Consider the following 24671-nt stretch of genomic DNA (forward strand, 5'->3'; position numbering starts at 1 on the left):
TTGAGAGCCGGAACCATCTAGAGAAAAAACTTAATCTTGCAATAAATATTCACCGACTGTTCCTTTTAGCTTAGCGCCGTAAATGTCGGCATGAAATACTGGCTAGCTTAATTTGACACCTTGCTTTGGAAGGTGAAGACTCGCACCTACTTCTATCACACCTCTTCTGAGCAAGAAATTTGTGGTGCAGTGCAGCCATCACAAAAAGAGATTGTGTGTGCATGTAGTTAGGTCACATGGTTAGGTTATACATTTCTGCTAAGAATATGTACATTGTGAGGTTGGCAAGCAATACTAAAAAAAAGAGACATAACATTTACAATGACATTTCCTAGTACTTCGTGTGTGCATCTTTATCAGGGTAGTCTAGAGACCAACATAATTGGACTAAAAAAACAAACAGGCTGTTTAACATCTGCCATTTTCCTTCATTGGTCGAGTTTGTTTAACCATGCTAACATAACTGTAGACTCTGTCTTGGAACTCCAGAAAGGCACCCGTTTAAACAAGGGCTACTCGCAGTTTAAACTGCCAAAAAAAAAATGCACTAATACTGCAGCAGTATCGCTTACGTCACATCTAATACACCTTCGACTTGAACAAGGCCCACTCCCTGTTGCACAGACACACATATATAATATATTTTCTTTTTGTACTGCTCCCGGCCACCCTCATTTGAAGGCAAGGCTACATCTGCTGAGTGGAGTTCCCATTCCAGGTGTTGGTGTCATCATCTTCATCACTGATGCGTTGGTTAGAGAAGCGGTATACGTTCCCTTCACGTTGGTACACACCTTCACCCTGCGGCTGCGGTGCTGTGCGCCGTCGGCGTGCGCCCCTGTAAGCAGCAAAATATGCAGCCCAGTGAGGTCAACAGATCACCGACACGAGGCAGATGATACAGTACTGACGACCCTGTCATGAGTGATCATCATTATTACGACATGTGCTCCTCTCACAATCTGCAGATACTGGTAGCAGACATTCTAGCACCATTCTCATTGAACTGGAGCTACCACAACACTTGCCAACATTTCCCAGTGTTCTTATCAAATTATTCATCGGCACACAATCTCGCATATTAGGAACATCTTTTAGTTAAGCCAGCCAGTCACAGTAGTAAATGGATGGCTGCAGCAGACCCGACAGCGTGCTGCTACATCATTATGAGCCAGCACCCAAGACAACGCCACCCGTTTTCCGCAGTCTCATCTCATGCAAGCTACCAGTTTTGTGCACCCCTCAAATAGCCTACCCTCCCTGTAAATGACAACGCCAGTCAATGGCCAATGTGCGACTGTCAAGATTGGCATCGAGATCACACAGGCTGCCCCTAGATCTAAACCGAAGTCCATACAGTACTACTTTTGGACAGAATCCGACAAAACTGTGCGCGATGACTAGGGTGTGCCCGTGCCGCTCTTGCTGCAGACCATAGTAGAGAACTTAACTGCTGTTGGATACAGCATGGTCAAGCGTCTGCTCCATCTGCAGCATTTTGCTTCTTGTCGGTCTGTGTGGTGCGAGCTCTTCCTGCTTCATTTTAATGTGATCGCATAGAAGAGCTGTTGTTGAAAAAACTGCAGTGTCTGTGTGTTCTTTGTGAGCAAAAAAAAAAACATCGCAATACATGGAAAGCATAAAAATTTTGGTTCAAGCCAGGATTGAACTTTTCGTAATCAAGTATTCTGCCACAGGGCCATGCCAGTGCTTGAAGATGCTATGAAAAGATGCTATACAACAGATGTAATGTCAGGCTAGGAGTCACACTAAAGGATAAAATATTGTGTGGTGGGAAGGTAGAATCACACCAGGTTTTTTTATCCATGAATAGCATAATGAGTGGCTGGTTAAAGACAGCCCACACATTAAAAAGGGCTCAGTCATAACTATTCGTCAGGAATCATCATTAGGCCCATGATTATAAACGTGTGCAGTTACATATTTCCATACAGGCATGTAGTGGGCACTTTACACTGCACCTGAAGAAGGCACTCCAAGAGAGCTTAGAAGAACCAATGTCACATGCACAGATGCACGTGCTCTAGTAGCCATGACGGCAAGTGTGGGACACTTGTTCTGCCTACCTTATTCAAAAGTTGCAGGTTCATTCCCTGCCAGCGCCAAGTTATCTGCACTAATACTCGTCTCAAGAAGTGGACGGTAAGTCCACTTCTTTTTCCTAATAGCATCATCTATACTTTCCTTGCTATCATCATCTGTCAGTTCACATTAATATAGCGTAACAAAGAAAAACGGTCCTTTAAGTTTGCACGCCTGGAATCAGCACCCTCACCCCTGTGCTTGCTGCTGCTCTTGAGACCCAAAAGAAGGCTGGTCACTGCGCTGAGCTGAGGTGCTGCTGTCGGGAGCCGACACTGGAGGGTCGGGTGACCCAAAGATGAGGCCGACGAAGAGACTCCAAATCACGCCAAATGGTGTCAGCAGAGACCACAGGAGGTTCATGAGTGATGCCCCCGATTTGCTCACTGCTGCTGGCACCACGACACTGGGCGTCTGCACGCAAACAGGAGCCACACTCTGCAACATCACTCCAGGTAGTGCATTGGCTTTTGAACCAATTTGCAACAAAGTGGGTGCACTGCATGGTTATGGAACAGTGCAATAATAAGAAACAAAGCATGAACAATGAAGAGTATCTGAACACAAGCAGTGTGTCTTCTTCTTTGTCAGTGTTTTGTGTCTCATGATTGTGCCGTTTTATAACCATAAACCCTTACTCAATCGCCTAACTATCAGTGCACTGCTATTGTATAGAGGATTTGTTGCTTTCAGGGCATCAAGGGTATTGAAATTTGAAAACGAAATTCAACAATTTGAATAGAAGTTGTTGGGCTGATTGATACAAGTGTATGTGAAAATTTCAGATACGCAATTACTTTTTCTGCACATTAAGCAGTTTTTCAAACATAAAATATTTTATTCATACTTTTGGAAGCAAGACTGCACCTGAGCAGAGAGTTATAAAAGTAACACATCTTCCAGTGTACAACGTGCACCTCTGCATAATATGCACCCATTTTTAACTCGATGAACATGACATGACATCACTAAACATGCCAAGTACATTCATCACTGATTGCCGTAGCCATGCATGGCACTGAATGTCCATAAGCAGCAATATAAAAATTTTTTACTCATGCTGTTCTAAGGCATGAAAAACCAATATTTCAAAAAGTTTTATGCAGCAGCCTAAAAAGGAAACTGGCACTGCTATCATTGTACCTTCATGACAATGATGGGAAGCATAGGCTTTGGATTGCATAGCGTTAGCTAACGAATTGCCTATAGATCTTTTTGTATAGTTTTTCCTCATGCAACCAGAGTAGTGGGGTGTGGTGAGAAGCACTCAAACAGTGCCTCTGTTGTTCAAAAAGGCTGAAGACTGCTAGGTCTCCTGGTTCACTGTGAAGTTGTATTTAACAGTGCAAAGCACTATGCACTCACCACTGCTCGTTGATGCAGTGTCCCATGCCAATGCAGGATATAGCATAGAGTTCACGTGTGTCTCACCAAAAATTGTTCAAATCGAATGCAAGACGACGGCGAAACTAAGTAGGTGCACCTTCACGCTCCTCTGACTCAACTTCATAATAAAATAAGTGATGCCTTGGGGACAGACTACTTGGACAGATGCACCTGGCATCGCAGCAGCCGATACGTTAAAGGGACACAAAAGCCAAATAACAATTTACATCAGAGTGAAAGCTCAATGATCGACAACAGTTACAATGACCAGCAGCAGTGCCCTACTTACCGAGAAATTAAGGTAAATGCACAAGAATACATGCACCCCAGTAGGACATTCCCAAAATGATACCAATGACGTCAGACAAACCACGTACGATTGATCAGTAGTAATCGATCTAGCTGCACTAAATAAAGAACCTTCCGCGCATCAAGAGACGCAATAAAATGCTGCTTGTTTGTCTGTTTGATTCATGGAAAAAAGAACCGCCAGACATTACTATGGAGAATGGCGCAAGTAGTTCAACAATTCAATTTGCACTAGGTTACACTGGACAGGCAATGCCATCTAGCGGGGTGCAGTTGAACCAAAACACGTCTGCCATCTTGGAGCCAATGGCAGGAAATTGATCAATGGCTCTTGTTGCTGCTGTGGCTTCCGCTGCTTTCATCCTGTCTACTAGTGTCGGCAACTGCGCAGCAAAGTCGGGCAACCTTGTGCATGGCAACGATGACGTGAGTCGGTTCGCTTCTTGAAGCGGGTAACTTGAAGTGCGCTAACCCGATGCGAGCCACTAAAACGTGGTCTTATTTCACGATAAGCCCTTCCTTGGCACAAAAGTAGCACTACAAAGTTTCTGGACCGCTATTTCAACAAACGTCGACTTTATAGTTGCCTTTAGTGTCCCTTTAAGCATTTCGCACTCAATAAAGCACTGTATGGTACGAAAAACTTTAAGCACCTAGAGAAATGCCACTCCTTAGGGGACACTGCTATTTCCATAAATAGATAATACATATTTTTTAAACAAAAACAAGCGCATTCATTTTGAGGTGTTGTGAATATTCATTTTATCCAACTGTGAAATCTGGAACGCAATGGCAGAGCAATGCTTACTCTAGTGGTTGAATTTGTCCAGGTTCCCCTTACAACTCACAGTCACGGAAAAGTTTTGGAATAAGTTTTACATACAAAAGATTGAAGCATGCTTCAATATTCGGACATAACATCATGTTTTACACTTTGAAAGCAATCGTCGAAAATTTCAAGAATAAAGCCGTCTGAAGCAGATCGGAAACATATCCGCTGTCTCTACCTCCCATCATTTCTATGGTGGTCCATGGGCAGCTGAGCAAGCCTGCATAGACACTAGTGCCAGATTCCCCTCAAGGTATCACAGTATGAAACTAAGCAATATTTATTTCAATTCACTCAACGCCATTGATGGCCACATTTTCCGTCGCACTATCAGAAGTTCTGCCACTTTCATTGGCAACATCACTGGGTTGCCGTATTCAGCCTTTGAGTCACCCTTACCCGTGAGGGCATTGAGGCCCATCGTTGGCGTTACCTCTATGACATTATGAGGCTTGGAAGGAACACAGAAACAATCACTGCACTGCACCTAAACACCTAAATAAGAGGCTAAATGGCAATTAGAAGCGGGAAGCTGTGACTACTAACTGTCGCACTGCTAAAGTTCTCGCACAGAAGCAAATGATGCTTGTCTTACTCACGTTCTTCTTTTATTTCCAATGCGCAATTGTATTAATTAAAGAACAAAGGGACCCATTTGTGGACATCAGCTATCGTTCAAGGTTGTAACATGCTAGACATTGTTCTGGTTTTGAACCCTGTATTGGTTCATGCAGTTTTACTTCCCATCATACTCCACATACGAATACCTATACACAAAAAGCAACTAAAGGAACCTTAGAGACTACAACAAGGTAGACTTCTCAGCTATTAACTCATAACTAGAATCATGCTATGAACAATCTTCCCCACTGATCCTTTCCGGCATTGTCAAAGATAATAAACTTATCTCAAATGGTTAATTCATATTTAACCAATAAAAGCATTCCTCTGGCATGCATCATCAGTGGTGTAGACAAACCGCGGTACTCTACCTCATTGAAAAGGATATTGTGATAGAAAAAATGGTTGTTTCGTATCATTATCAAACTGGCCTCAGCTGTGAAATGGGAGGAACATTCAAATTGCTTACGTGAGTACACCTGCCTCCTGAAAAAATCGAAAACAAAGCTCCACTACAAGATCTAAAACATCCTCCATGCAAACCAAAACTATAGTAAACATTTTGGGAAATTATAAAACCTAAAAACCAGTCTCACAACATTGTGCTCGTATACCAGAATGGCTCAAACGTTCCACTGGCTCAATGAGAAGATGTCATGAACTTTTATTTCACTTCTGTTTTTGCCTTCGACGTCTTCTAAAATATGCCTGCGCTACCTACACTACGTTTCGCTGTGATAGCATTGGTTGACACGTCTGCCCAGGGCGATGCTGACCTCAGTGACCACCTAAAAAATTCAGTGGCTCGAGGATCCAACAAAATTTTGGCAAAGCTTTTCAAAGATACTGAAAGTGTTTTGAGTGGCATCTTGCATGTGATTTCCACTCAACGTTTTGCCCAGCACCTCAACATCTACATAATGGATTGCCTAGAGCTGACAGATGTTCCCACAGTTCTTGTGGTTTGATGCGAATTGCATTGGCTTTGTGTTTACAGTGTTTGTGAGTTACCATGCATGTTCAGAACGTTTGGTGCAGTTTTATACACAAACAATTATTTGGCTAAGTCCTACTGTCCACAGCCGAGCAGGAGGTGAAGCAAGCGCAGTATTTTCAGCCAATTGCTTTCAGAGGGACCCTTTCGAAATATGTGGCTGTCCAATGGTCAAGGCGGCCCCGCTATGTGCCAGTGGTGCTAATGCAGCAAATTGGGAATTCATCACTTGGTGATGCCAATGCATCCAGAGATAATTTTATGAAATTACCAACAAGAGTGATCGCTTGTTAGGCGTGGAAGTAGCCAACATCCCACTCAGTTGTAGCGGCACTGGATTGACAGGTTCAGAGGCTCTATGTGCTAAAAACCACTTCGTGCCAATCGGATGTGACTAAAATGCACAAGGCAACACTGCGTGGTATTTTGTCAACTTTCTGTGTGACGGCAACGTTGCCCCCAGCAGTGATGTTGCCGAGCCCGACAACGAATCTTGCAGCAATAACAGTGAGGACTGAAAACTCCGAATAGACGTTATGGGCCTGTTATAGTGGCCATCTTAAGTTTAAGAGCATGATTGAACCGTAGGAGCTGTTTAGACTACATATCATAGTTGTATAAAAGCCATTGGCTTGAATTTCACCATTATGTTCTGCCCAGAAGTAGATGCTTTTTTAAGAACCTACTGAGACTAGTGTTGAGATTACAAATATTTCAACATGCAAAGAAGGTTGAAAAGTAATAGCTTTGTCTGAGGTCCTTAGCACTCTCTTGTCAGCTTGAAGTGGCATCATGTCTCACAGATGTCATGCATCCACGTTCCACCACTTGGACGACAGGGGATGCTGCTTATTAGGCTGTCATTGTAAACCGTCTAAGATGCTGTTTCGAGTTTGAGAACAGCCTGCGTAGATAGATGAGTGAGCCACTTACGCTGACAGGTACCACGAGAATTACAGCCGATGGGGCCAGCTCGAGCTCCCGAAGGCTGCTCTGGTACTGCTCCTGGGTGAACTCCCGGCGCGGGAACGTCGTCGACAGGGTGAAGTTGCTGAAACTCGGCTGCACAGTCTGCGTGGCAGAAAGAACAAAGCACAGCACACAGCTAAGCCATCCCTGCTTGGTCACAGCAGAGACACTCACCATTTGAGTGCAAACTACGGGCATACTTTAGTTTTTTCGCCGCCAGCATTCAAATTTGTAAACGTCGATGTTTAGGTGCATAATTTTAACAAAAACGATTTTGAAGAATTCAAACGAGCTGTGTTCGAAATATCGGCACACAGCTTGCACGATCCCCGACCAAGATCACCCCCAGTCGTCTAAAAGCACTGTGGTAAAAAGTTGAAATGGCGGAAAAAAACAAGAAAGGCTTGCGGTGATCAAGTGATAAGTTTTTGACTGTTTTGCTGTACTTGATCAATATTAAGCGAAACTTCCTGCTCACGTGTGGAGCTTGTACTTCACTGAAGCATAATAAATTGTTACTCAGACAGTATTCACTACCGTTGACGTGAAAGCTGTGTGTATACAATGGCTTATGTTTGTGGACAAAAGGCTTGAATGTGTGTAGAGCATTCTTTAGTTTGCACTCAACAGCCAGGTTTCCGACTGATGAAGAGATCGCTGCCATGCCAGTGATGCGGGTCTCTCGGACTTGCAAGACGAAGAACGGGGTGTTTTTTTTTCTCATAATTGAGAATGAGACTGCAAGCGGTTCTGCTGGGCTTGTGTGAAAAAAAAAAAAAAAAAGCGCTTTGAATATTTGAACGATTATTACTGTATTCGAATTCACTTTGCTATGAATTTAAATTGATGAAAATTTTGAAGTGTTCGAGATGAACTATTTGTTAGTCCACATGTAACTTTTTCTAAAAATGGTCTTACTAGTGAAGGCGTGCTATGCTGTGAAAGTACCTGTCTAGTAAAAATCCGCACTGCTGCGAAGCCCCACTTCAAGGTTGAATGAACATGTTACTCTCGCAATGATTCATCATTTTTTACAATTTAAAAGCTTGTTATACTGTCTTATATGCTCCAAGTATAGTGAACTTTAAAACGTACCATATTTCTTTAGAATTTCTTCAAACACACACAAAAAAAGCATTTACACATGCCTTGTTTCAACGTTTAATAAAATATATTGTGCAGGTCATGACAAAAATGGCCATCCTTTTTTATATGTGATATACACTTGTGCATTCAAAATCTTTTCCAAATTTTTCAGCTAAAATCCCTTTGTTTACTATTCCTAAAATTTACTATTCTAACAAGCCGAGTGTCTACACATTACTATGTAGAAGCACTATTTGATTTTTAGTAAATGAAGTCTTTCTTTTAATCTTCAGTACATTGAATAATATAAAAATTTAGTGCTAATTGAATCAACTAGCAGCCACTAGAAAACAGGAAACGGGAAACAGTGCAAAACACAGATTAGTTCGAATATTCATTCAAATATTTGAAGTGGTCAAATATTCTCTCAAGTCTACAAATACACATTCTAGTGCAGCTCACTAGACAAAAAAGATAAAAAAAAGAGAAAAAAGTTAGAACATTCATTCACCACTACTCGAAGCCACTACCTGCCTGTATGAATGCATAACCTTTTGTGTAGACAGATCATGCGTGCAGACCCTCATACCTCCACAACATAGTCGTGCAGATCCTGAAGTGTGGCGGCAGCATCGAAGGTGTGTGCAGCAGATGACCCATCTGGCAAACGGAACTGTATCCTCGCTACCTGGCTGTAAGGTGGCAACAGAAAACATTACTGTTACAAAAGAAGCAGGATGACTACGCTTAGGTGCACTTTTGTAATGGCACTGTGGGTTGAAAACCCAGTTTTCTTTTGAAATCACTTGGGCTGACACAACAAATTTTATGGTACCTCACCATTGTTTCAAGTAAAGAAATTTGCATTCAGGACTTACTCAGAGGTGGCACTTGCAAAATGATATTAGAAGCAGTGTTTCAATTGGAAACATTTTGATCATGAAATAGTTTGTAGTACCATCATACTTTTTCTGCCAGCACCTCGGAGCGTGTAAATGTGCAGTGTTACTGGCACGTAAAGGGCCCCTAAGTGACCACCGTTAATTTTTCCTCATTCCAAGCAAATGTGTGCATCAACTTGAAATTCCGTCAAGATCAACGATGCTAAAACGTAGCAGCACTACGAGCCATGGGCATGCCACTGACTGCAAGAAACAAATCCTTGTCCTCTCCAGGTCTTTCCATATCCCCAGTGCTGGCCTCACATCAAAAGTGACAATTTGGCAAAATTTCCAACAGTGACCATATCAATACACCACACTAGATCATAAAGATTCCCATTTACTGCAAGTCTCCTCCATCCCTAAAGTCATTTCAAGCGGGATATGCCTATAGAGTGCTTGCATGTGCACGCATACACATAAGAGAGGACAGCTTCGCACCTCCGTGCAGCTGCTTCCTGCACAGCCTTCTGCTGTTGTTCGAGGAGCCGCTGTGTTTCGCGCTGCCGCTTGAGCTGTTCCTCTTCGGCTTTCTCCTTGTGATATTTCTCGGCGCGATCTGCCCTGCATGGCACAAGGAAAGTGTCCGTGTCAAGTCAAACGTGGAGATTACGAAGAAGAAGTCACAGCAGATCCCCACTCGCAAGAGGAAAATTCTTAGAGTCAAAAAGCACCCATCCACAAGATGAAAGGACAAGACGGGCACCCGTCCAGGCCCCTATTCTTGTGAATGCTTTTTTTGCTATTTAAATTCCTGTCAACAAAGATACTGTACACTAGACAAGCACTGAACTTAAAATGAGTCTTTATTTGCAATGCCCATAGACTGTTACGCCACTAAAATAATGTCAGGAGGAGGGTTAGCAGTCCACAAACTAGCAGCCACTTTGAGGTTAAATAATGCTCGTGTGGGCACTGATCTTGAAAAGAGGCATTTGTGGGCACTTATAGGAATTCAGGCACGAACGTCAAAAATAAGCATTTATAGGCAATACAAAAACACTCTGAAAACCCTCCTTAACCTCTAATTCATGCCCATATATCAAAATTGCATGATAGGAATGCAAGGAACTAAATAGGCATTTGCCTGAAATCCAGTCTCTAGTGATGATACTCGTATTGTGACAGAGTGGCTTACCGATACATGAAAAATTGTTTTTCTGTATGGTGTCCCTTTAGAAAATATTTTTTCCTTTCTCACTAGCCTGTTCTGCATAGTACCAGGGAAGTCTTCACAAGAAAGGAGAAGATAGCTGCACACAAACTACATAAGGACACAGAAGATGTCGGCAAGCTCAGGCTCGCACTGTCCAATTTCGACCATGTAAGGGAACGTGAATTATCGATAATCAATAAAGTCAATGGCATTGCATGTGTGCTCCAATTTCAGAGGCATCAAAATTTTGGACGAAAGTCCCAACAGCACTGCCCAGGGACTGATGGAAGCCTTTTATATCTCATCGAGAGGGGATGCTTGTGTAGACTAAACATCAGTTTCTTCATGGGGCTGTGAAACGAGGTTCTTGCATGCCCTGTAGCAATTTACAAAGCAGGCTAACATGATAACCATCGTTAACATGCGAGTGAATATGTGACTGCGACGAAAAATAAATGTTGAAAGTTTGTCTCCACTCGTGTCTTCTATGTATTTCAGTAGTTTGTGCACAACCATCTTTTCCTTGCGAGAGTGAACCGACTTGTACCGCTTGCCCATCTTTCGTTCTACCCGCAAGTAAAAGCTCTGCAAGGGTGGGAGACGAACGCAGTAGGAGCGGCTATGAAATGAGCTGGCTGTCTCCATCGCACAGAGGACGCATGCAACACCATTAACCCGTGTGTGAGACATGCCGTCAATTGCTCATGAAAAAGAGAGAAACCGCCCGGCCACTATTCGTAAGGGGCATGAAGGGATGCCAGAGGAGGGGAGGGGTGCGTCGCTCAAAAAGGTGCAGTCACTGGCACGCGTGCTACTGTTTACAAGTGATGTCTTACCTGTCCTGTGCAATCTGGGCCTGGATGCGTTCCCTGTGCTTGCGTTCTTCTTCTTTGTCCTGCGCCCGCTGACGTGCCAACTCACGACGCTGCTGATCTTCCCGCGACTCTTGTGCCATCTGCAGCTCCCTGGCCACTCGCCTTCGCTTAATCTCACTCTGCCGCACAGCCTGGGGCACATCCACAATGACAGTCACCGAACACAACTGGGAGGTAGTGTTAGCATTTCCCTAAAAACAGACTCTATTTGAAACTAATACCATCACCCCAGATGTGTGAATACTCGAATAATTGAATGAATATTACAGTACTTGAATTCACTTCAACCTGAATTGAAATAAATTATACTAAATTTTGAATTATTTTAAGTGAACAAACAGACATTTCTAAACTGCGCATAACCCCCTCTAAAAGTGGTTTCACTTCAGTAAAGGGGTGATGTACGGTGAACACACCTTTCCAGGGGAAATCTACACTGCTGCAAAGCCTTACTTCAAGGTTATAAGTGAACATATTTCCCCGACATCAATCCATCATTTTTTAATGTTTATAAGCTTGTTATACCGATTTATAAGGTGTAAGTACAGTAATTTGTAAAATTCAGCATGTTTTACAGGTTATCGCTTGAGTTCTTCCGAAAGTCAATTTCTACCACTATTCAAATGAGATTTGCGCATTTATATATAATACAATACAATATGTAAATTGCCAATTTGCAATATATATATTTTAACTCAAACGAGGCAGGTGCAAATGTAATTCTCTTTGTTTCAAAGCACATGATAGCAACCTAGAATAGTACGTACCAGGAATCGACTCAACTTGAATGCTATGGCTGTTCAATCTAAGATACGCAGTTAAACCCGTTTACAAGAGGAATGCTGCAGGCAGCAATTCTTGTCCTTTATATGAGACATCAATTATATAAGCAGGGAACCACGTATGCATTTCTTTATTAAGCCATATTTTACAATAGGCACACTGGAGTCTCTTATACTACCCATCTGTCTCTCATATCAGTGTTTCTTATACAGGGGTTCAAATGTAGTGCAGATACTCGGAAGGGGTGACAATGCAAACAGCAACAGGCAAATAAATTAGACTCATCTGCAAGAAGAAAAACAGTGGTGCCTTGGAAGCTCACCTCCTCTTCCTCCTTGATTTTCTGCAGGCGCCGCTCCTCGACAAGGCGCTTTGCCCTGAATTTATACAAATAACACTTAGGAACACAGGCCCCCACGCAAGTTCTTAAATCAATACAGTACCTAAATTCCTCAATCGACACATGTTGTTCCATTGCACAAATGACTAATAGATTAAATGCACAGCTGCCATCTAGGGAAACTAGTGGGAAAATACTAGTGGGTCAAGATAACAGTGGGAAAGCCAAGTTGAAGACACAAAGTTTAATTGCACACATAAGCGATCAATGTCCTTGGTTCTAGATTCAGTGCATCGCGTACTGTATTTACTACAATGAAACACAAGTTAATATTTTTTTTTTCATATCTTTGCTACCTGAAGTCGACGCTCACATAAAAATCGAATACGCAAGTTCAAGTTGTTTAAGATGTGCAATGATGCACATAATGGACAGTTTGCAAAACAGCTAAAGCGCATGCTCGAGCACACCTCCCGCGAGCGCCCCCAAAGTGGTTGGAAAGGTAGCAGACGACTTCTCTCCGGCTTCGGCATTTCGGTACGCTCAGGAGTCGCATGAGGCCATCACTTTTGCCGTTTTGCAGGCCCCACGCCTGCGCACTTCATCGCGTACGGTTAAGAAAACTGTCACGGCAAGGGCAGCGTCATATAATTTAGCTTTTCGTCCGAAAAGCAGTACCCTCCCCCCCCCCCTCTCCCTCACAAAGAGAAAACAGCGCTAAAAAACGGGACGAATAAATAAAGCGCCGTGGTTTGTGTCCTCTCTTCGTCCCGCCATTTAGCGCTGTTTTCTACCGTAGACCGCACTAGCACAGCCCAGTCAAGCTTCAACCCATTTCTATACGGTATTGAAAAAGGAGATACACTGCTATAATTTCTGCAGGAACAGCACATTTGCATGGCACATCAATAAAGGACTCCTGTTCTTAGGCTGTCTTGTCGGTTATGTTCAGCAGCAGTCCAGAAACGTGCTGACAAGATTGGCCGAGTATGCAGACATAAAAACTGGTATATAATACGCATCTAAACATAAAAAGACTTGTATAGAGTTGAGCTAAGTGAAAGAAACAAGTAGTGCACAGGGCAGTGCATAAAAATTTACATTGCACCAAAGAAAGCATGACCTTGAACTTTATGGCCACATTGCTTTAGTGGCTAACAAAAAATATGAACACATATTCTAGTGTATTTCTTGTCATAATTGTTTTTGCAAAAAATGAACCTTCACTATCAACAAGATCATAATGCAACGCTACTGTAGGGTAGCAGCTAGTTCCCTAGTATTTAAAACTTAAGAAAATACGCATTCCTACGGGAGCGGGGATATATATACTGCTTTAAAGCAGGAGCATAAGAAGGACATGTAAAACTGGTGCACGTGTGTTTGTGTAACAGGATTGCCCACGCGAAAGAAAATCTGGGCTTGAGCATTTATTTATAGATTAGTGTGGCAGCACCACAATCACCCAGTCCATGATCTGCCACTTTGCCGGGGCAAAAGCCAGAAGCGCATTCCAGGCAAAGAACACAGCAAGCATGCTACAATATTTCACATGACGTAAGGGGCACCTCGCCAACGCCTGGACAGATTTGGCTTGTTTCCACCTTTATCGCATGGACACATTCTATAGTTCCATGGGCTTCGCACTTCTGCCGCGTGTCTAAATTATCAGTGCGTGTCTCGGAAGACTAAAAAGTATATGTCAGCGCAATCTACTTCGCTACAGCCCGACCAAAGCCTGATAGAATAAACACCTATAGTCTTTAAGGTATTCTCAGAATGGAAATATGGTCGTACCACAATGGTTCTACTATTGCATACTGCTTCTGCTCCTAATTGAACAGAAAACAAGACCTACTCACTACGAACTCTGACCTCTATTCTGATAGCTGTTTTTGGTTGTCCGAAAAATATTTCTTGCCTGAACAAGGCCAACTTGTGGGTTACTGGTGTTCAGGTTTATCATAATGTTCTTCACGTAGCTTTCTACTTTAATGCCCAACAACGATAAACCTGACGCACAGTCGTGGGGGTTGAGTTCATACAACTCCAAATCTCGTCAGTGCCGATCGAACATCGCAAATATTGCAAGTACAGACCTTGTTCAAATAAGAAAACAAAATAGACTCTTCCAACATTTTGACACGACAAAAGATGGTTAACAAACAACGTCAGCTGAATAGCACGAGATCTAGCCTGTTTGCACAGGCAGAAACAATATGATGGCAGGAAATGTTTTCCACTATTTACCCTTGCACCCACACGCCGAACGATTTCTCAGGCATAAGATAGAAAGCGCTTACTATTTTGCAAAGAGTCCATTTTTTTGTTTGTTTTTTCGTCAAGGAGGCAACAAAAAATCACCTCTCGCGTTAGAATCATGGTCCTGTTACAGTTGAGTAAATATGATACACCAAAGGGGTTTTGCAGAACACCAAGCAGCAAAAGAAACCAATAATCAACACACACGAACCCAGGTTATTTATCAGAAAATTTTCAAGAGAGGTAATACAATAAAAATGGAAGTTACTCTCTACTCAAATTTTCAGATTTCACTCTTCCCATAATGTAGGGGGCGCTGCAAATAGCAATATAACGTTCACAAAGGCCAGCATACCACTGTTTCCAAGCTTGTTAACACCGTTTCTCAGTTTTATTTGCCTCCGCTGTCGTGCGTCAGAGAACACAGTGTCACTTTCGCGATCACAACAGTTTCCGTGAGAAGGTATCTGTTGCATTGCAGACAACTCATCATGTTGGAATGTTGTTCCCATGATTGCAATGCTATGTCTGCTGCTGATACGTACCAAGTTTGTATTGTGTAGCGCTGCATTTTCACCCCTAAAAACTCGCAATATCATAGGAATGCAAATGGCATGTAATAATTGCACTCAACGATTATGGTTGCATGCAATATCACGCTTATATATAAACATATTGACGAAGATCTGTCTGGCTGATTAAAAGGTTCTAGAAACTGAAATCGCTCTAGTCAGTTTTCGAAATGAGCTCCGGCAATTCTTCAGCTGTGCAGTCTTTAACTTAAGGGATGAGAGAATGCAGGAACACTGTAAGAAGGATTGAAAGACAAAGCAGAATTCTTACAGAGCACTGTGAAAAGCGTAACCATAAAATAAATTTTGGGCACTGCTGTAATTGACGCTGAAATTAACACGGAATTTCTAGCACATCCAGAATACCCCAGGTAACATGGTCTGCTCGCACGCAACGCCTTTTGCATACATGCACAGCCCTCGCAAAGCGATGCAAAAAGAGGTGCCAAGGTAAGAGGATAACAAGCTACATTGCTTCCGCAAGCAACACAGCCACTCTTTCAGGAAGAGACGGAACAGACCTCAAAATGACGTGTTCATCAGATACCTGCAGTAGAAGCCATTTGAGCTTCTAGATATGTTTGTTCTACCAAGTGCGTGCAATCACCGCATTGTGATGCTGCTATCAATGTTGCCCAGCAAGTTTCTCAGGGGCATTGGAGGGCTCCTTCCTTAAAAAAGAATTAAATCTTGCCATTCCGAATGAAGCACTGCTCCTATGTAGCAACTAACCTCTCAACCCTTTCCTCCAGGGTAGCCGTGTCTGACGGCGTGGCTTCTGTAGAAGGCACGACCTCAGCCTGCGAAGCACTTGGTGCTGGCTCAAGGGCTGCTTCAGTTGGCACGCTACCATTGTCGCCAACAGAGGTGGGTTCCTGGACATTAGAAAGCAGTTGGACAGCTTACATATCCACCCGTAAAGGCAAACATTGGGACAACTGGTGCGGATATGCGATGCAAATTCAAACAGCGCAACATAAAATGCATGCAACGGGAAGAACAAAAAACAAGAAGATCTGGCTCCTAACAAAATTTTCATTAAAATGCAACATACATGGGCACTTGCACAAGGGTTGAAAGGTGAGCTTTGGATTCATTGTGAACACCTTCGTGTTTTAAAAATGAATCCCAAGATCTGTCCAACATCTATCCCTCAATTATTAGTTTCTTTGTTGCTGAAATGCTGAGGCTTTATACTGCAAATAAGGACGGGTGTTTCGTTGTTAACATCAAGAACCATATGCTTCAAAAGCATCCGCTACTATTTGGAAAAACTTTAATGATGTTTCAGAAAAACAAGCCAAGTTAAAGATGACCCTGTGCTCTGCTGGAAGCTAGCAACATGTGTTGACATTTATCTTCAGTGAAAAGAGCTAAACATGCACTGGAACCTTTCTTTTTTCTTTTTCAGCAAAAACCAATAAACTGAACATCCCTTTTCAAATGATAACCACAAAACTTGGCACTAGGCAACTTGAAAACGTTCCTCCAATTTCATCCATCTGCCTTGAAGTTTCGGAACCCTCTTCTTGTGAAAGGATCTAACCAGGTTGTGGAATTCTTCCCAACAGTGATTTTACCACCGATATAGTCAACATGCTTTACTCAGTACCATACCCTGAACTTGTGAATAGTGAGGAAAATTGTACCATCCAGGAAGATTAACTGTCATTCATTAACAAATGTATGATGCCTGTTGATGGCTTTATAAAACTATGTACTCCTTTTTTTTTTTACCTGAATGCTACTCTTGTAATTAGGGGCGATAAAATTTTGTATTGGCTCTCGTGTAGCATCCGTATCGAAAGTTATTTGTATTGGTTGTTGAAAAAGGCACCGAGCGGCCTTGTAATTATTGTTTTCAGTTATCTGGACGATTGCTGCATGCTAGTAGATTCTACATCCATGAAACAGAAAAGCCAAGACTGTAGAATTCTTCAAGCAAAAATGGCATTGATGATTGATTGATATGTGGGGTTTAACGTCCCAAAACCACTCTATGATTATGAGAGACGCCGTAGTGGAGGGCTCCGGAAATTTAGACCACCTGGGGTTCTTTAACGTGCACCCAAATCTGAGCACACGGGCCTACAACATTTCCGCCTCCATCGGAAATGCAGCCGCCGCAGCCGGGATTCGAACCCGCGCCCTGCGGGTCAGCAGCCGAGTACCTTAGCCACTAGACCACCGCGGCGGGGCAAAAAAAAAAATAAATGGCATAGATTTCATACATGAGGTTCTGCAAGATATTTTGCAGCAGTTTCTTGATCTTGAGCTATATTTTCATGTGAATCACTAAAGCTGGCCTTACTGTCCCCATTAAAAAAAAAAGTTCTCTTCACATTTTAAGGTGGTAAAATCAAGTTACCTTCTGAATTCATGCCACCCCAAAATGGCACATGTCTTCTTCAAAACAAATAACTAGGTTGCATGATGCAGGCTTTCCGATCAGTATTTTAGTTTTCACCACTCAAGATGTTTTGTGCATAAAAAAAAAAAAAAAGGATGCCCTACTGAAGCTACAATGTTTGTGTCTGTCACTTTGTGTTTGCTAGTTTCACAAATGTTATAACAAGTAATATTCTGCACACAGAAACAAAAAAAAAAAATATTTTGATTACACAGCATGACAAAAAGCTTTAAAGGAAGGGTGGAAATAGATGTCACTGGGTGATGCAGCTGACAGGATATCAGGGAAATAAATACTTGCACAACGAAGGACACTCTAACAGAGTGCGAAAGGCTGTTTAGTGTGTGCTGAATTGTACGCAAGTACAAGCAAGTATTTCAAAGTAAACTGCTGCCTGATTAAGAGTAAGCACACCTCTATTCTGCATTTAGAAAAAAAAAATAATTGGAGGGCTTTTTATACAACATACAAATGAATAAACAATGTTGACTTATCAAACACATCATTCTTTTAATGAAAAAGCACATTTTGTGGCTTTTGTCTTATTTGATTGTCTATGATTTGGCCAGTGGATATATGTGCAGGTGCATGTATTCACGGACGATCCTCTAGAATGGGCCACGTGCTATCGCAAGATTAAATTCATAACTGAAGATAATTCGCAGTACACTATGCATTTGGACTGGTTGGTCATGACAATCGATGGAAAACTGCACCAGAAAAATGGGACGAATAGAGGGCACAAACCACGGTGCTGACTGATCATCAAGTGTTTTTTATTCCTCCAGTCCGCACATATATACTACACCACAATCTCAAGAAAACAAGAAACAAGCGCAGAGTCCATAAAATGCACCTAAGGTGTGCACAAGATGGTGCATATTCTCAAGAAAGTAGGTAGCAGGGCAGACATGAGGTTTTTGTTTTCTGCCAGAAATAAGCTTGGTAATCGGCATCAGCAACTCCATCGAGAAATCAAGAAAAACGATGTAGTAAGAAGCCTCAGCAAAAGTTTGTTGAATGTTTTAATGGTGCTGCATACAAGATTCCTCTTTCTTGTAGCTGCTATCGTGTTGGCCATATGGAATGGTGTGCTAATTACTGTATGACCAAGCATGTGAACAAGGTCTATAAACAACCTAGAGATGCTCAACTGTCCCTTCATTGTAATTATTGCTGCTGCAAGCTATTTTTTTATAGATTCAACATTCCTGTCAAAATACCATCAGGAACGTGCAAGTCTCATTTATGAAGCATATCAAATTTGCAATGGCAGCGAGGAATGTGGAAGCCTCTCCTCGATTTCCCTCCATCTGAAGGAGTTGACATTTCTGTTTCAAAGAGCTTTTTATAACCTCTGGGCAGACTGATTATCTCTCTCTTTTTATCTTTCTTTTTTTGCTTTTCTCTTTCCTTGATGCATTTGTGGAGTATATATGTTTGTGCAGACTGGAAGAACAAAACAAATTTGGTAGTGAGTAAGAACTGCGGTTAGTGTCCTTTCTTTATCCTTTCATCATCACCAGAAGAAAACCGTGCTAAAAAATGCTGTTTTATACTGGCAATGATCTGCGTTTCGAGTATGACTTCATCTATGTAAAAAATGAACATAATAAACAAGGGCGTAGGAAGGGGAAGATAGATTGATTGATTTGTGGGGTTTAACGTCCAAAACCACCATATGATTATGAGAGACGCCGTAGTGGTGGGCTCCGGAAATTTCGACCACCTGGGGTTCTTTGACGTGCACCCAAATCTGAGCCCACGGGCCTACAACATTTCCGCCTCCATCGGAAATGCAGCCACCGCAGCCGGGATTCGAACCCGCGACCTGCTGGTCAGCAGCCGAGTACCTTAGCCACTAGACCACCACGGCGGGGCAAGGGGAAGATAGAAATTTGCAATGAAAAATCTCTTATAAGGAGTTGTGGTAACACCGATGTTTCTACAAATGAAGTTATCTTTTTCAAGGCTAGAACTGAAATCAGTTCAGCTTTGAAGAAGACAAGTTCACTTGTCTAGACGTCAGCTCGAGCCCACCACCCCTGTTTAGAGATTTTCTTTCAGGATAAACAAAGGAACAATAGGAGACAAATAGCACCGCAACTCTCTAAGTGGGTGATCACAAGTTTCCCTATGTCTGGGGGGATTATAACTATCCTTGCTGGTTGCCTGATGTGCACTTACCTGGAAGAGTTTGTCAATGCGATTCAGCAGCTCTGGTGGCTCCACGCTGCCGGCGATCACCTCCAGAGGAATGCCATTGCAGCCGATGAAGAAGCTTGATGGCACAACCACAACTGGGTCTACACACATCTTGGGTCATGGCATACACAGTAAACTGAGGCTGATGACGAGAGTATATCATCAACATGAATGTGCATGCATGTATCTTTCTCTCTCACACATACCCACGTATGCATGCACACGTGCGCACACACACACACACACAGGCAAGAGACCTGCTCCCTTGATATGCTCCATTGATATGCTCTAATAATATGAAATACAGTCGCATCTCGCTACAAAAAAATTGATGGGACAGAAAAAATTGTTCGTGGCTGCTGAATTTCAATGTAGAAAAATTTCATATGAAAACCCCAAACATTAGGAAAATCTGATGATTATGACTAATCATCTTGTCTTGGCAATGGGGGAAAAAAAAAGAGGAAGGTTCTTAAACATAGCAACTTCCTATCAGTTATGCTCTTCATGCACCATCTCGCAAAGCTAAGATATAGGTGTCGCATCTAGTTACACTGGCTTCACAGCTACTGGTCAAGCCTGTATAACCCATTCGTAACTGCAGTATGATTACTTCAATGTCCAATTAATGATGGCCATGAAAGTAAGGCAGTGAAATTAACCTGTAGGTGAAATGAGATAAGCTGTCTCCATCATCTGCACTGTCCTCACCCTTCACATGTTTAGATCTATCATCCACACTGACCACCAGGAGCATACTACTGAGCTCACCAGAAAAGGATACAGATCTGCGAGAACTGCTGGCATGGCTCACTGCAAGAACAAAGCATGGGAAACAAAGATTAGGTAGAATAGACGAAAAATGCAAGACAGAATAAACAGCCTATAAAATTATAGTGGTTATGGCAACAATGGTTTATGTGCAACCCACTCATAGTGAATGCTTATCGTTCTTGGTTTTATTTTGTTAATATACAGCTTACCCATGTTTTCGATAAACAAATAAATTTATGTTCTTCATAATTTGCGACAACATTATTTCAAGTTTTATCATTTTATCATTAGTTCATATAAAGCCTCTCAGTCTTCTCTTAATGTATGAAAATATTCAGTGGAAGTATGCCACAATCACACTTTAATGTAATTAAAATGCTTAATAACCCTAAGTAAATTACCCATTACTTTCCCTATTTTATTTGATTAGAATACAAGAAAAAGGGGAAGTAAAGTGTCTTTAACAATGCCCAGCTTCAACTATGGGAAGTTGAATGAAGATCTCCGAGATTTGAATGCATACGTACTGTAAAGAAATTGTACACGAGTCGAGCACAAATAAATCTATTTCGTTGAAGTATTTTTCAATGATTCTTATCACCTTTCAAACTTAGTAGTAGTACAATGGCATCAATTTTGCCACACAGCAACCTTAGTAATGTAATTTCATAACACCGGAAAAGGTTTTAGAAAGGCATGCAGTAAAGTCTTAAAGAAATACTGAACGAAAATTGGAAAAAACTAATGAAAACTACTCCGAAGATGTGGCTGTTCCAATAAACAAGAGTTAATTACCCACACTTTTGATGGATTGTCAGTGCGCAGCGGCTGCACACGAGCGCGAGTTGCCATGTCTGACTCGCCTAGGTGCATTTCCACAACTCCACATTTCATTCAAAAGAAGCCAATCTATCGATGCCAGAGAAAACTTTTAGACTAAGGCTGTGTGAACAATAAAGGAATACTTATACACATCAACTTGTGAGCTATAGAGCAAAAATACATTATAGTGATTGGTGCAACAAGAATTTTTGCAGGTGGGAGCAGTCCAGACTGAATTTACTGGCTGACGTCTGATAAATGAACAATCAAGGGGGAATTTTTTGTCAGATTTTGAGTGTTTGTAGCCCTGCCCTTGTCGGCAGGGCTGTTGCAGATCTAATTCGTCGGTAAGATAAGTAATAAATGATGCTGTAAAATATCTCGCAATATTAAAGACAATGAGCACTTGCCTGCCAGCCTGAAGCTTGATGGCAACACAGCGAGAAGTCTGCAACTTAGACGAAACAGCTGCATCTTCATAGGTGGTGCCCATGGCCTTTGAGAGTTCATCGTTTCCTGGTGAAAAGCAAGTGACATTGTCATTCAACTGACACAAACTTCAACCTACAAATCTTACCGACCAGACTGCATCAAAAGCTCAATGACAAAGCGATCCTCTAGAATTTCGCTTTAATCGTTACCAACTGAAACTCTTTTCTTCTTCATATTCTCGCAAATAAGATCATTATTGGAATCCAGAGTACTAACACACAGCTTTGCACAGCCTCTTCCGCCTAAAAGGCACTGACAACTGGTCAGAATATGCGATTAGACCTTCCTGGAAATGAGAAAAACATGAATTATATTAACAGATTAAGGCACCATTTCTTGTAAGTTATTTAGCTTTAAATTAAAAAATTGCGTTAAAAGTCAAAAAATAGTACGAATGAAGTAAGCATTTCGAAATTTCATGGAGATTTCATTAAATCAAAAAAACGGTATGTTGCACATTGTGGTGAAAGGACATTGATGCTGCAGTATAGGGTCATTCCACTTACTCCACATAGTCCGATGCTTCAAGTTCGTCATAAATAGTGCTCAAGACTAGAGTACGTAAATTATAATGCAACGCCGCTCTACTCAGAGCTGCTTACGAGGTAAACAGAGTTGATGATGAGAAGCAACATTGCCTTAATGGCAACTGGGAGAACATGTCGACCTGCGGTGCATGCTTGCCGATTTCGTGAATGCACAGCAAACTGCAGCGAACACACAACATCTCTGCGGTCACGCTCACCTCGCACTATTGGCAGCATGCGTCGCATGTATGATTTCATTGTCACTGCAGGTAAAAGTAATGCCATTATAAATGGTTAGCGTGTTTGCCTGGTTGCCGGTCCGTAAAAAGACGCTCAGCAGGAGTGGCTCCAGAGTTTCTTTGCTGACAGGGGGGGGGGGGGGACCCATTACAAGCGAGTTCCTTCAGGGTGGCAGAGAGGCTCTGAACTGATGTGTTGTGCTTTGAATATGCTTGCTCTTGAGATGGGTTGGGGACAAGCAAGAATTTTGGATAAGCAGCTGGACATGTAATCCCAATACGGCAATAATGCCACTCATGAACTGCAGAAAACAATACGACTTCAGAAACGATCCCTTTTATGAACTAAGAAACACATGCGGCAATATGCAGGCTGAACATGAAGCATGAAATATGGGAAATTAAAACAGAAGCTGTAGAGGTGTGGAGCTAATCATAATATGCACCCTGTCACACTACTTACTTTCTTGTATGTCCCTTAGCCAAACCATCAACAACAATGTGTCTGATTCATCAGCTGTTCACAGCAGTAATACAGTGGTCCACTGTGCTAAATATTGTGGATGGTGAGGGACTTCACCAGTAAACGCAAGCTTTTGAGCGCGAATTACATCTTTCAGCACCGTAACTTCTCGACATCACAGAGGCCGCAGCGTCAGGAAAAATAAGTTTTGCCTGTATTCTGGTTAAATCAAGCCTCATAATATCGACTTCAAATATTGAGAGTTCGCACTACAATAACACATCAGAAATGTTATATTCTACCAATAGGACAAAACAGAAAGCTCCTGCGACTTTTATTCGCATTCAATTAAATAAAAACCGAATTAGAAAACGAGCGACCATAAAAGAATGACGACAGTTCGCCTTTTTTTTTTTTTTCAAGTTCTTCCACGAGCAGCGTCGGGTGACGAATGACCCATCGGTGAACTTGTGCTTCCAACAGCAGTACGTTCGACGAAATGATCAGTGCAAGAAACACGACAGTGACAAAGTTGGCTTAACGATGTGTCTCCTCGATGAAACAATTTCTTGAACAAGCAGCAGAGCGAGAAGTGCTGAATCACAACGTAACTTATCTGCACTAGCGAGCGGCGCCATGTTTGATGTAAATGCACCAATCATTGCATGCACGTCATGTAGCTGCCAGAATTGCGGACTGCGTAATAGCAACCTCGCAGGCTACAACAATAAAACGGTAAAGTCGGCGCAAACAAGTATGCGAACGAGCAGGCGACGCAATAGTGACAGTAATACAGGGCGGACATTATTGCCAGCAAAGCACGTCAGATAAAAATTTACAAGGGTTTGGTTATGATATGACTATCCCTGTCCCGACTCGAATAAGCAGCTGTGCGCATGTACTCAAAACATGTAAGCGAAGTTAATTACCTTCAATGAACACAAGGAAGAGTTGTTGCGTGGACTTAGCCAGGGCGATTGCCTCGGGAATAGATCCCTCGAACCACTTCATGGTCGCACCGACTGAAGCCGAGAAGGCTTTCGTGACCGCAGTAAATTTTGCTTTTGTACCAATCAATCGAAGCTCCCGCACACAACACAAAGCAAACGGATTCAGCAGTCAACTACGCGCTGTTTACACCTGAAAACGATGAGGCACGTCATCTGCAGCAATCCCCTCGCACAGCCGAAGCACAAACCGAAAAAAAGAGCAGCTGAGCCCATAGTTGCCAGCCTTTTTCACCACATCCAAGCTATATCTCGCTATTCGCGATGATGTTTGTAGCCAGCGCTGTTGGTCGTGGCCGGTTTGGCGTAGGTCTTCTCTGGCTTGGCTGACAGCAAGACGGCCATCCGTAGCTTCTCGCGCGGAGCCGTGTGCGGGGCGGCTGCTAGGGCGTTGGCAAGCGACGAGTCCAAGTCGAGGCTGACGCTAAAATGGTTCCCGGCTCACATGGGTAGGGACCTGATACCAGGATCTCCGAACCGCAACGAGGAGGCGGATGCCGCGGCCC

At 42.5% G+C, this 24671-nt stretch overlaps 1 protein-coding gene across 1 annotated transcript; it reads right to left on the reverse strand.

Annotated features, from left to right (window-relative positions):
• Positions 1 to 616: 616 nt before the first annotated feature.
• Positions 617 to 24348, reverse strand: LOC119171855 (UBX domain-containing protein 4). Its single transcript, XM_037422717.2, has 12 exons — positions 24088 to 24348; positions 21848 to 21953; positions 20626 to 20654; positions 19824 to 19942; positions 15959 to 16101; positions 12375 to 12429; positions 11231 to 11400; positions 9680 to 9802; positions 8887 to 8989; positions 7176 to 7313; positions 2297 to 2517; positions 617 to 838 (listed from the first exon to the last, which is right to left on the reverse strand). The coding sequence occupies exons 1-12, from the start codon at positions 24167 to 24169 to the stop codon at positions 688 to 690; spliced, it is 1440 nt and encodes a 479-aa protein (XP_037278614.2). The 5' UTR covers positions 24170 to 24348; the 3' UTR covers positions 617 to 687.
• Between the last annotated feature and the right edge of the window lie 323 nt (positions 24349 to 24671).

Source organism: Rhipicephalus microplus, chromosome 4 (assembly GCF_043290135.1).
Source record: "Rhipicephalus microplus isolate Deutch F79 chromosome 4, USDA_Rmic, whole genome shotgun sequence".
Lineage (NCBI taxonomy): Eukaryota > Metazoa > Arthropoda > Arachnida > Ixodida > Ixodidae > Rhipicephalus > Rhipicephalus microplus.

What these genes read in the sequence shown, in the direction of transcription:
- LOC119171855 (XM_037422717.2), bottom strand. Translation starts at nt 24,169, where the DNA reads ATGAAGTGGTTCGAGGGATCTATTCCCGAGGCAATCGCCCTGGCTAAG. An exon ending in GCATTGACAAACTCTTCCAG is followed by an intron (nt 16,102 to 19,823) that starts GTAAGTGCACAT and finishes TCTAATGTCCAG; the next exon opens with GAACCCACCTCTGTTGGCGA. An exon ending in GAGCAGCAGCAAGCACAGGG is followed by an intron (nt 839 to 2,296) that starts GTGAGGGTGCTG and finishes TGCTGCTTACAG; the next exon opens with GGGCGCACGCCGACGGCGCA.